Raw genomic sequence first — 12,687 nt, forward strand, 5'->3', positions numbered from 1 at the left:
CGAAAAAGCTGACAGAAGAGAGAGAAATAAGGCAAAACGACAATTTAGATTATGGTTTCTCTTGTCTATTCTTTCGTTATTCTTGATATTTAGCAGCATTTTATCAAAAATTTGTAAGTTGTGATACCTACCATGGTCGGTTTTCTTGAGCAAATCTTATTAAATCCAGGTCACACCGATATGCCCGTGGAAAAACTTGATAGAATATAGATGGGTCCGTTTGAGCGAATGACAGCTCGACTTTGATGGAAACAACACTATTTAAAACCTATCATGTGAACCTCTAAGTAACACACTACATGATACTGCCACGTGGCAATTTGATCTCAGAGAGCACGCAGTCTTGTCAACACTGTATAATGCCTCTCACGATGAGTGTGTGTGTTCTTACTTTTATTGAATAAGGAGTGTTGACTGTTGAGTGTTGATTGATGACATTCACTCACACTCTTCACAGTCCACCGTACTAAAGAAAAAGTGCACCACCAAAACCCTTTATTTCTTTTTCCAAAACTATCCTCCGTCTTCTCCGTTCTTGAAAACAATATACCAAAAACTCATTAAAACCCCACCAAAATAAAGTATAAAAAAAAAGTATATATTTTTGTATGAATTCAAAATCAAATCAAACCCATCACAAAACAAAACCCTCTCTACAAACACACAAAGAATCAAAAGTCGAAAGCCCATCTTCGAAAAGAGAAGGCAACTATCATGTCTGCTTATGGGGTCTCTTTCTCTCTGTTGTTTCTCCTGATTTTAGCTAATGTAATCAGTCCCAATGAATCAAGTAAAATAAACCAAGTAAGTGTTTTTTTTTTTCTCTTCTATTTGCATGTTTCACTTTTTCCCCCCCAAAACCCAGTTTATAGATCTTTTGCTCTTCTTATATGTTTATAATTTCTGGGTATGCATTGAGTGTTTGTTTCTTGATTTGGAGGCAAATGGGTCATTGAGCTTGGAGTCTAAGAGTGAAGAAATGGTGCCATTAATGGAGATAAAGACGGTGATGATGATGAATGAAACAAGAAGAAAGCTTAATAGTTTTCAGATATGTGCGGTTTGCACTTGCTGTGGTGGAGCTAAAGGCTTGTGCTTGCCATCTCCTTGTTGCTATGCCATTAATTGCAACATTCCCAATAAGCCCTTTGGCTTTTGTTCGTTCACTCCCCAAACCTGTAATTGCTTGAGATGCCATCTCTAACTAAGCTTTGTTTTTTTGTTTAATTTTGGGGTTTTAATCTTGATTTCTTTTGGGGAGTGTCAAATGTGAAGCAAAAGAAGAATATCTGTTCTTGATTTGTTTGTTTATAATTTTATTATTTATTAATATTAACTGTTAGTATTATTACTGTTTGGGGATTGCTATTTCTAGCGGGGTTTCTTCCTTAGTTTGAAAGAAAAAAATAGTAATGTTTAGGGCAATAAATTAGTATTTGAGGAGACAATGTTCTTTGTTTATGAAGCTATTGGGGTTACCATAATCTTGTCTTGAGATTATTTTAATAATAGTGTTCAGCAGACAGTAGGGCTGGCTTGTACTACTCATGACAAAAGATTAAGGTATCATCTTTTCTTAATTATTTTTATTTTTTGTTGTTGTCATTTGTTTATTTTGTATTAGTGGGTGTAATGCAATAGCCTGCATGTTGGTTATTTATAATAATTTTATCAGCATCAAAAGTCTTCAATTTTCCACTATTGCTTTTGCTGCTTCCCACTCTAATTTACCATTTGATTCTTCAGCATTCTTGTATTGCTCTATCCCAATTTTTTAGCACATTGATTGAATGATGGCATGGCCACCTAATGAGATTCTTCTATCTCATCCGAAAAAAAAAATGAGATTGTTCTATAGGAAGCATAAATTTATTTGTTCACTTATTTTTGGTAGATATATTGATAATGACTGTTTGAATTTTTAAAAACGGTCGTAAATAAATTTCCTTTAATATTTAGTTTAGAAAAGTGAAAATAGATGAGTTTTAAAGGTCGGTTAGTTGTGATTGATGGGTGAAATTAATGCATATAGGTGCTGCCAACTCAAAATATGAAGGAGGGTAGATGTTGGGTGGAAGCAATTAATTCTAGCTACTACTTGCTACAAATTATAAGGGTGGTAGCTTTAGACTTCTTGAGAGTCCCATTAATATATATATATATATATATATATATATAACACATATTTTCTATTTTGTATTATTGTTTTCAGACATAAAATCTTGCATTCACATTTGGGTATGGATTTCATTTTCTTTCAAGCCTAAGCTTGTGGGGGCACATGCGGTAGAATTTTTGTTGGTGTGGTGCATAGTGCATTGATAAGAGTGATTTGGGAATCTCATTGACCTCATCTGTGACTCTGTAGTGCAACATTGCAACATTGCAACTTGCAAGTGCAATCAAACTACCCATGTGCTTGTTCCGAGGACCAATTGTAATAAAAAGTTTGGGCAAATTTCATCATGCACGGTTATGCTTTCATATAGAATTCTTGTCAATGTTTTTGTGCTGACCAATCATTTATCATCTCTAATTTTGCTTGTTGCTTGATAATTGGTTTGAATGAGATTTGATTGATGAAAATATATACTAATATATCACCAATTCAAAATATGACAATCATTATAGAAAATGACTTGCATCTAATCATAAAGTTGGCATTACAATAGTCTCATAAGATCAACTCAAAAAATTGGTCCAATCAGAAAGCTAAAATGTACAGCACATATAAATAAAGTGAAGAAAATGAGCATGATCAAAACTATGTTTATTCATTTATTTTTTAAAAAAAGTTTTGAACATTGCAAAATAGTAGAATGATTATTATTGAGTATTGATGATGTTACAATGGTTGCTTCACTTGTACCTTCCCCAACATCCATGAAAATCCATTTTACTTTCTTTCTCTGTACTTTTTTTACTTATGCCATGTGTAAGTGTTTACTTGAATGCTTAGAGAGGCCGTCTCCATTTATGTCGGTGGAAATCATGAACAAATTACATTAGAATTCAGATACACCGAGGCCCATCACGATGGAACTCTATCTACATATGAATACATCTCATAGATCCTTCTAGAAGCTTCTGAATTAGTGAAATTGCTTATTGCTTAAAATGCGATGATGTGAACTTAGGGCTTGTTTGTTAAATATGATGTTTGAAATTTTATTAATTTTAGAATTTTGTAAAAATTTATTTATTTATTTTTTAATAATTTATATAGTTTACTTTTTTCATGTACATGTTTGATTTTCAGACATGTACATGAACAAAGTAAACTATTGTGATTTGTATCTAAATGAGAAAAGATATGAAGTAATATTACATTAAATAATATCTCTATTAGGTATTCTTTTTTTTTATATATTGGTTTTGATTTATAATGACATAAATGTCAAATAACTATATTTAAGATTTTTTTAATTCATATATTTAAAAAAATAAATGTCATTCAGACATTTGTATTTAGATTCATTTAAATTTTAGATTAAAAAAATACAACCTTTTGTTGAAATTTTTATTCATTTATTTCAATAATGTTGCATTAGATGTGTTTCTAGCATTACTTCATGCATAAAATAACCGAATATGTTTGGTTGTAAGACGGTTCATGGAATTGGACAATTTTTGGATCAATTTCAATTTTCAAGCTTACTTCATGCATAAAATAACCAATAAGTCTTATTGGTCCCACAAAAGGCCTACCGATTAATCTTCCAAATGAAATGAAATGGGATAAGCTCTCTAGTAATTTTCATAATTAATAAAATTAAATTATATTGTAACAACAAATTTATTATTAAACTATTAAAATTGTAAATTTTAATATATAACTATAATATAATAATAATCTAATACAAAGATATTACATAAATAAAAATATTAACTTATTGAAATTTGATTTATATATAATTAGTTTTGTTATAATATTATTCGAATAGCGAATAATGAGTAGTGATACAATCTTTAAATAATACACCTTTTCTTCAGTTGATAGTAGAGATTGCAATTTTTCCCGATGGGATGGGATCCTGCGGGATCCCATCCCATTTGGGACGGGATTATGACATATTTTTGTCTCATAAAAAAATTTAGGGACGGGATTGAGACATTTTTTTTATTCCAATTACATATGCGGGACGGGAGTGGGATTGACAAATTTCGTCCAATCCCGTCTCATTACTGATTAAGAATAAAAGATTTTCCAATTGAGATGGGATCCCGCAGGATCCCATCTCTTTTGGGACGGGATTGAGACATATTTTTGTCCCAAAAAAAATATAGGGAATGTTTTAGAACATTTTTTCGTCCCATTTGCATATACGGAATGGGACTGAGATTGGTAAATCTCATCCCATCCCGTCTCATTGCAAACCCTAGTTGATAGTACTATATATATATATATATACAGTACAAATGTATTCTACTAGAAATAGAAAGCATTTATATATTATCTCTATGTCCATATCTATTTAGTTAAAAGGCTAGTTTAATCGCTCTGAGGAAGTACTTTAATTAAAATGAACTTTTATTTTTGTATTTAACAAGTTTTCGTTTGAACTTACAATCCAATATTATTTTGAACTATCATACAAAATTATATTTTAATTGAATTTTAATTCAATATAATCTGATCCGTTACACACAACCACTTCTAATGTATATCATGGTCTAATTATGCCCACACATTATATGTCTATAGATTGGATTCCCTTAACTTAAAATTTTGATTTATTAAAATGACTGATTTTTTCATCCATTACAAAATAAATAGAATGTAAAGAGAGAGCTTGGAAACTAATAATTGTAATAATCATTTTTACTATACCTTTGCTTATGTCTACAACCTTACATTTTCTTTTATTTCCACCAAAAAAAAAAAGAAAAAAGAATGGTGTAATTACAACTTACAAGACCTGACTTATGAAATATAACATGAAATCTATCATTGATATGCCTGCTCTGGCTTCTTGCCTTTCCACTAAATCATCTGTAGAGCAAAAATGAAAGCTTCAAAGACCATTTATGCTCTATTTCAATGACTGTGAATATGGATCAATCCAGCAATTATCTTTCTTGGCAGCTTGTATCCATCGTCTTTTAAAAATTTTGAATTCGAGGAACGACTGTCTCCTCACCTGCGTAAAAGTAAATAAAACAGAAGAAATGATTTGGTACTAAGGAACCTATAAAATTGGAAGTAGTTGCCACGGATATATTTAGCGTTGCTACTTACTTCCAATCGTGGATCTTTCTTGTGAGAATGAGATGATGTCTGCAATTAATAGCCAATGACAAAACTAAGTTTCATTGATGAATGATGAGAGAAATGATGAAGCGAGCTTGAAAAGCTTGGAAAAGATACCTTTGTCATTACATGGGTTATATTTTCTGTTTCAGGGCTAAAACCGATTTCCAACAAATCTGTCTGCATTAATGAACATTCATTAGCATAAAATAAATCCGATAAAAGTAAGGGCTTTGAAGAAAATCTGAGCAAGGGATGGATAGGATAATAGAATGTCGATAACTCTACGAGCTCAGTATTGCCTGAAAGGCAACGATGAAGCCAAGAAAATATTTAAATTACTCAAACTGATAAAGGGGTACCATATGTCTCACCTTTTTTTCTGGAACTCCAAGTGTTGGGCGACCATAATGGACTACATACTCAGCATCAACAACACCAACATTTTTCGTTCTATCACCCTATCAAAAGAATGACTTAAGCAATAGGCCTTGGGCCAAACAAAAGTACCAGGAAGCAAAAACAAACAGAATAAATAAGATTAAGAAGAGGAGCTTGCCTGTGCACAGTAACCGAGCTGCATATCAAGACCCCAAGCATGGATTAAGTCATTCTGTGGAAACATAAAGGAGGAAGGCATGTAAAATGGTATGTCAGATAAAATGACCTAGTATGGGATAAATTGCACCAAACTAGAAGGGGTGAAAAAAAAATTATTCACGAAACCAATAATAGTTCAAGTTCACCAAGCTACACCATAAGTAATACCAACACTAGCTAATTTTAAAACAGTATTAACAGCACTTCTTAAAGCAATATATCTTATAAACTATAATGGCATTTCAATCAGTTTGAACTCAAAATATAGATGCATTGCTTGACATATTGCATTCAAAAGGCTACAGTCTAAAAAGAAAAAGAAGAAAATAATAATATAAAAAAACAATAGTAACATAGAACAATGACACACCTGAATCAGGTACCATACACAACGCCAGGCAGCTCTTGAGAAAACAGGGGCCATCATCTCTATCCACCTATAATAAGTTTTCATCTTAGTTTTCTAAATAAAATTAAAAGAAAAATGATTTCTTAATAGTGGTAAGAGAGAAGCTTCTTGACCTCTTCTGTGAAAATAAAACTATTGATGAACTTTGTATACATGTAATGGGTTGGCTGTTAGTAAAAGTTTACCCTGTGCAAGGAGGTGCCGTACTGTTCTTGTCACAAAGTCCAGGCTTGTAAGTCCTTCTGCTGACAGCGTGGAGAAAAACACAGGAAACAACTTACTAGAGAAAGTAATTAATGTGCAAAGAGGTAATTAGTTTTGAGTCCAATGTGAGTCTATAAGTATTATTCTGCGGAATTATGAGGGGAGAAAAGGAGGTAACAAGTACCTGTGCACTATTGACCTCTGGCTACGTGCAGTAATTTGATGATGCACCTCTGATTTGGCAGGATCAAGTGCTGGCTGTGATATCTCGAGTCCTTCACTCTTAACAATTGAGACATACCTAAAAGTTTCCGACATTTGGCCAAAAAAAAAAATCACATTTGAGCACTTGTCACAAGTTAATTGTCAAAACATATATTTTGTTATATTGGTTTGCTAGGCAGATGCAAGTAATCTAAAATTTAAACAGTTCAAATCTAAAATTTAAACAATTCAACGTCTATCTTTATTTATTTTAACAAGAACTTTTATATTTATACATAGATGCAACAAAAGTTCACGCATAGAGCTGTATACCATTATAACAGATAATGAGCAAAGAAAATTCTTTCATAAATATACAAGAAAAATGTGAAAAATAACAATAAGAAAAAAGCTTTCCCAGATTTTTGATACGCGTAACTGGTTTTTCTATGACTCTACGTTTATCCTACCTTTCCAGATTGGAGAAACCGGAAACATCATGCTAGGAATACATGTACCAGTGGACAGATTGTGACACTTTTAATTATCAGAGGCAGTGAATGAAGCAAATTTCCCATTCCCAGACTTCAAGATGTTCAGTTAAGGCTATATTTCTATCTCCTGACCTAGAAAAACTTTTATCACTGAGTATAGTGTGCAAATGGGAGTTTATCTTTTAAGATCCAACCTTAGTTAATCAAGACGTATAACTACAATGAATTGAGTACATTGTTGTAAGTGGAATGCAGTTGAAGAATCAGCTTGTGTGGTATGCATTAGGAAGCTAGTGTACGTCACTAATCTAAGCCTATCGAGACTCGACCATATCATTTGGATTCCTCTCAGTCTGTCTCAGGCTCTACTAATTCTTATCATCTTCAAGACTTATCATCTAGTAGAGACTGAAAAACTTTGCAAATTTAAGTCCATCCTTCATTTTGCAGCTAGGACAAGCCTTATTTAGGTGAAAGAAATAAGTTATCACAGGAATTTCAACACTTCGATAGATTTCTCAGGCTTTGCAGTCTCTATAACCTTTTGGACACCAGAAACAATTGTGTACTCAGGTCATCACTTATCTAACAGCAAAGAGGCACTCAACTTCAATATAAAATACAGCAGATTCCACTTTTATGCGCATGTTTTAGAAATATTTGAGTCAAGCACATATTTAATGCATGTAAAAAATGGGGTTGTGGTCTACGTACTTTTGAGGGTTGAAATCTTCTACACCAAGGTCCTCATCCCAAAGAAAAATGTAACTGTATTCTGCAACTATATCTGGATGTAAGAAGCGCTTTGCAAACCACCTAGTCATCGTGAAATCAAATTCCAAGAGAACAAATTCAAGATAATGAAACTTCAGTTAGAAGTGATTGCAACAGTAGATGGTTTAGACCACTCACCATTTTGTTTGATTAGCTGCAGAAACATGTATTACTCTATCACACCACTCAAAAGTCTTCCATTGATCAACGACTCCATCATAATGGAAAAGCATCACAGAAAAATTACTTGATAAAAACTGCAAATTTGAACATAACAATTAACCAAAATTTGAAACAGAAGAACATTGTCATCTGGAAATGCAAGGGCTAGTTTTATACCTTTGTGACCATTTTATCCACTAGATCACTTTGCTTTATTCCTGCAGCTATTGCGAATAAGCTGAACGAAGAATTATCACTCTGTTCAAAATGGTAACAAGCCAATATTATACTGGAACTAATTAAAAACCAAGGTGCAAAGCAGACTAACCACGTATCACATATCATATTGTGTCTGAAACGTACCAGACGAAAGTTTTAAAAGCAGATAGTTATGAGACCCTACAGTCGAACGTATTTATAGAGTATTTATAGAGATTATCATGAGACCTTACAGTCGAACGTATTTATAGAGTATTTATAGAGATTATCATGCAAACTCACTTGTTTAACATGTTTTCAGAGTTCAGACAGCTATCCCAGTAAAGTTCATTGAAATTTTTAATTGGCTTTGAAGTTAAGCAATTCCAACTATAACTTCTGAAATTTTTCAACAATAGCGAAAGTTATTGGTAAAAAGATAACATTGTTTGAAAATTGATTCAAACGACAGTTCAAACACTTAAAATCCAGTATGGGGCATTGAATTGAATCATCAACCATTAATGTGTTGTGAAAAAAAATGATGACATGGTTATTCGTATCATGGGCAAAAGAAGAGATTGAATTCATTAAGGTGAATTGCATAGTTCCTACATTACAATGAAGGCCATAACTTAGAGCTGCCGGCTGTTCATAGGACGGATACTTAATAATTACTCCAAATGATAGAATATATGGTTCTTAAATACTATATTAAGAAACTCAATGGAAAATGTTTTGGGAATTCAAGTGATCACACATCACAAACTGAAGACATCCATCAGTTATTCCGAAGATTGTTACCTTGGGAAAGCCCCATAAAGGTCGCATCTGCAAGTTGGATGTCTTTGCGACAATACCTTCAGGTAATGCCTCACTTCCATCAGGCTTACATTTCTATAACACAAACAAATGTAAGAGTGTGATCCCCACAAATTAATTTGATACAAAATCTTTAAGGAAGCAAAACAAACCTGGCATTTATTGAACTTTGGAATTGGCAAAGCTTCTATTTTCTGCACAACGGGACTCAAAAGTTATACTAAACATTCAATGAACTAACACTGCAGTTTGGTGCATAAGGATAGAGGCAGAATAACAGAGTTGAATTAAAATTCAAAGTCAAATCTTCAGGTCAAGAATGAGAAACATGAAAAGCTATTTTAAATGAAATAAAAATAAGAACAGATACAACACAAAACTAATAGTGATTGTACAATATAAAAGAGAGTACAGATTTAAAAATATACCAATTCATATTTTGGTGATATAAATGCAGCACCAAAGAATAATATTAGAAATAGTGCAGAAACTGCTGGAACAACACTATAAACACACGATCTTCTATTGTGTGGATCTTCAAACAGAGATACCTGCAAAAATATGTCAAAAAGATATAAACAACACTTTCCCTTTATGACTTGAAGCAAATACATTAATGACATAAACTTTGCCCAGAAGATGCATCCATGTAATCAGAATTCATCAGCTACACAGGCCATCTGCTACTTTTGGACTAAAAAACCAAATAGAAGTTCTGCATATAGTTTCATTGATGAGAGAACAGGGAATTTCATATGTTTATGTATGATCAATGAGCCATGAGTGTAACGGCTTGTAATTTCTACATGTTTTCGACCATAATATTGAGTTAACAGCAGCATAGAGTGTTGAATTAGCCCAAAGCCATAAAAGTAAACGCGAAGCTAGAAGAAATAACATCCCAGCATTGTACAAGGAGTATTTTTATAATTATTTAGCCAACGTTACAAGTACAGAGCAGATGATGACTATCAACCCCAAAAAAAAAAGAAAAATCAAAGCTCGAGGCCCGAAATCAATGCTAAAGTCTGTGAAACCCCAACTCTAATGAATTTAATGTGTAATATTGAAAATACCCTGAAGCTGAATTACAGCTCCAATACCCAAATTTAAAGAGGTTCAAATATTGCCATCACTACAGAATCATATAATGAATATTCGCTAAAGAGTTGACAATCAAATTTCGCAGTGCAAAGGAAGACATGAGACAGCGTTTGAATATTTTCTCAAACGTGTGATTATCTCAAAGTCATTCTACAAGTTGAATTATATCAAAACAGAACTTAATACCAAATAGCAAAGAAAATATACTCACAATATTTGTGGACTTCATGCTCATGAAACGTCAAAGCAACCACATTAAAAGACAGCAGCTAGCAGTGATAAAAGGGCAAAAAAAAAAAAAAAGGCTGTGCAAATGTATATATATGTATATCAAAAAGACAAAAGCGCCTGTTTGTGTTTAAAATGCACTTTGAAACAGCAACTGAAACAGAAACTGAAACAAAGAGAAACAGCTTTTGGGGAAGAGAAGAACCGGGAGAAAGTGTTGAGTGTCAAGTAATGTTATTGGATAAATTTATAGGACGACCCGAAAAGCACGGCCACTTAGTGGAGTTTTTGTTTTGCCTATGCCACTACACCATCTATTATTGGGATAAAATTGTGGTGCAACTGTGGTACCGTGCTACAGTTGCACCCAATTGTTGAATTTTTACTTATTCAAGTGGATCGCACTCATTTGAGTGGATCCAACGGCTGGTGTAACTGTGGCACGGTACCACGGTTACACTGTAGCTTGACCCCTATTATTGTTATGTTATTATTATTATTATTAGGATTTCTTTATGATGCTTATTATTATAATATATCATCCATCTAAGTATTATTATTGTATTATTATTATTAGTCTGTTAACAAGCTAACACACCAGAATGACGATTAGGTTGTTTTCGTTATCATGACTTAATATACATCAATAGAAATGAGAAAAAAAATACCTTTATAAGTTTAAATTCTGATTTTAATATATAAGAGTATGTAATTTAGTGAAATTTAACACACTAAATGACAGTCATGTTACGAATAATGTAACTTATATTAATAGAAGTGACAAAAATACCTTCATAAGATTGAATTCTAATTTTAAAATATAAGAGTATGTAACTTAACACAAAAGAATATTTTGATTATTTCACTAAAAGATAGAGATCCTACCGTTTAAAAGAAAAGTAGAAAATAAACTAATAAAGGGACCAATTTGATATAATTAAATGCACTGTACTTTTTCTTGAGAAATTGAAGAAGTATAAGGACCGATATTTTAATCGACAAAAAAACAAAAGATAAAGGCCACGCACGTTCTTCCGATTTGCTTGTTTTTATTATATAATATTCCTTTATTCTCTCTTCTTATTTATTATTATAAGTGAGGACTTTTCTCAAGTTACACGTGAGATATGATGTAACACAATCTCATTAATTAATAAGATATTCAAGTAATTATTTAGGGTCTAAAATTTTGAATTTTACCCTTTTCTTGCCTCTTAAAAAGAATAATTAAATAAATAATAAAGTCTTATTAATTATCTGATTTTGATACAGTATTTTTTGAAAGATATGAATGATGCATGCATGAAAAATCCTTTTTTGACAAATATTTTGAAGCATGATCAATAAATTAATTAAGCTTATTATTCTCTAGCGTCATGTATTGATTGCAATGTGAAAATCAATATTATAATTAAGGTAATAATTACTTTTCCCATTAAAATTATTTATTTAGAAAGGATTACTTCATTTTTAATTCTTGACTTAAAATTTCGACATAAATTTTAAGTTATTAATCTCATGCAATCTAAGGATAAATATTAAAAATCAAAATAACATTTAATGCTATCAATTTATCCATCATTATATTACATGAAATTAACGGCAAAAAAAAATTTTGTACCAAAATTGTATGTAAAAAATTTAAGTTAAAATAACATATCCTATAATGTATAAAAAAAATCTTAACTAGTACTATTACAACTTTAACGACAAAGTAATTGTATTCTAATATGAAAACAAATAGGATTTATTTGCCAGCGAGGAAGCGATAAGCTTTTAGCTGATTAAATCTGTTTCAATCGATTCTATGTATTACAAGTGTTCTAGAGTAATTGGAACTTAACTAATAGTCAAGAAATATATGATAATGTTAAAATCCAATTTTCCAAATTATATGATCTCATTTTAATAATTCACCAATCTGATTAAATCTATTACCAAATAAATATTATATGTGTTAATTCTGAAACTGCTCTTTTCATGGTGGCATCAAAGGACTATTTCAGAAACATAAACTTTTAAAAAAAAATTCCCCAATGTGAATTTGCCAATTCATATAGCATTTGCAGGGTTCATTTCAACTTTCAATACAATTCATGATGTTTGTTGTGGATTAATTTCTGGACAATTACTTTCTACCTAACTTTTGACACCGACAGCACGGCCTAATACAAATTTTGATTTAGTTTGTTAATTGGTGAATATTTTCCTTAAATAATTGGGTAAAAGCTATAATA

General features: G+C 31.7%; 2 protein-coding genes across 4 annotated transcripts; one reads left to right on the forward strand and one right to left on the reverse strand.

Annotated features, from left to right (window-relative positions):
* Positions 1-414: 414 nt before the first annotated feature.
* LOC102619409 (hypothetical protein) lies at positions 415-1,583 on the forward strand. The gene is made up of 2 exons (XM_006480349.4): positions 415-804; positions 941-1,583. The coding sequence occupies exons 1-2, from the start codon at positions 715-717 to the stop codon at positions 1,202-1,204; spliced, it is 354 nt and encodes a 117-aa protein (XP_006480412.1). The 5' UTR covers positions 415-714; the 3' UTR covers positions 1,205-1,583.
* Positions 1,584-4,806: 3,223 nt separating this feature from the next.
* Positions 4,807-10,713, reverse strand: LOC102618919 (uncharacterized). Of its 3 annotated transcripts, none has more exons than XM_006480347.4 (15): positions 10,434-10,709; positions 9,547-9,669; positions 9,271-9,312; positions 9,101-9,193; positions 8,276-8,356; positions 8,075-8,193; positions 7,877-7,978; positions 6,649-6,765; positions 6,446-6,505; positions 6,222-6,288; positions 5,811-5,864; positions 5,626-5,712; positions 5,369-5,431; positions 5,240-5,278; positions 4,807-5,141 (listed from the first exon to the last, which is right to left on the reverse strand). In XM_006480347.4, the coding sequence occupies exons 1-15, from the start codon at positions 10,455-10,457 to the stop codon at positions 5,034-5,036; spliced, it is 1,179 nt and encodes a 392-aa protein (XP_006480410.1). In that variant the 5' UTR covers positions 10,458-10,709; the 3' UTR covers positions 4,807-5,033. The 3 variants fall into 3 exon arrangements, 2 of the variants coding, with proteins under 2 accessions (XP_006480410.1, XP_006480411.1); XM_006480348.4 differs by having other exon boundaries at positions 6,446-6,502; positions 10,434-10,708; XR_001508451.3 differs by having other exon boundaries at positions 5,032-5,141; positions 5,369-5,427; positions 10,434-10,713.
* Positions 10,714-12,687: the final 1,974 nt, after the last annotated feature.

Source organism: Citrus sinensis, chromosome 6, assembly GCF_022201045.2.
Source record: "Citrus sinensis cultivar Valencia sweet orange chromosome 6, DVS_A1.0, whole genome shotgun sequence".
Lineage (NCBI taxonomy): Eukaryota > Viridiplantae > Streptophyta > Magnoliopsida > Sapindales > Rutaceae > Citrus > Citrus sinensis.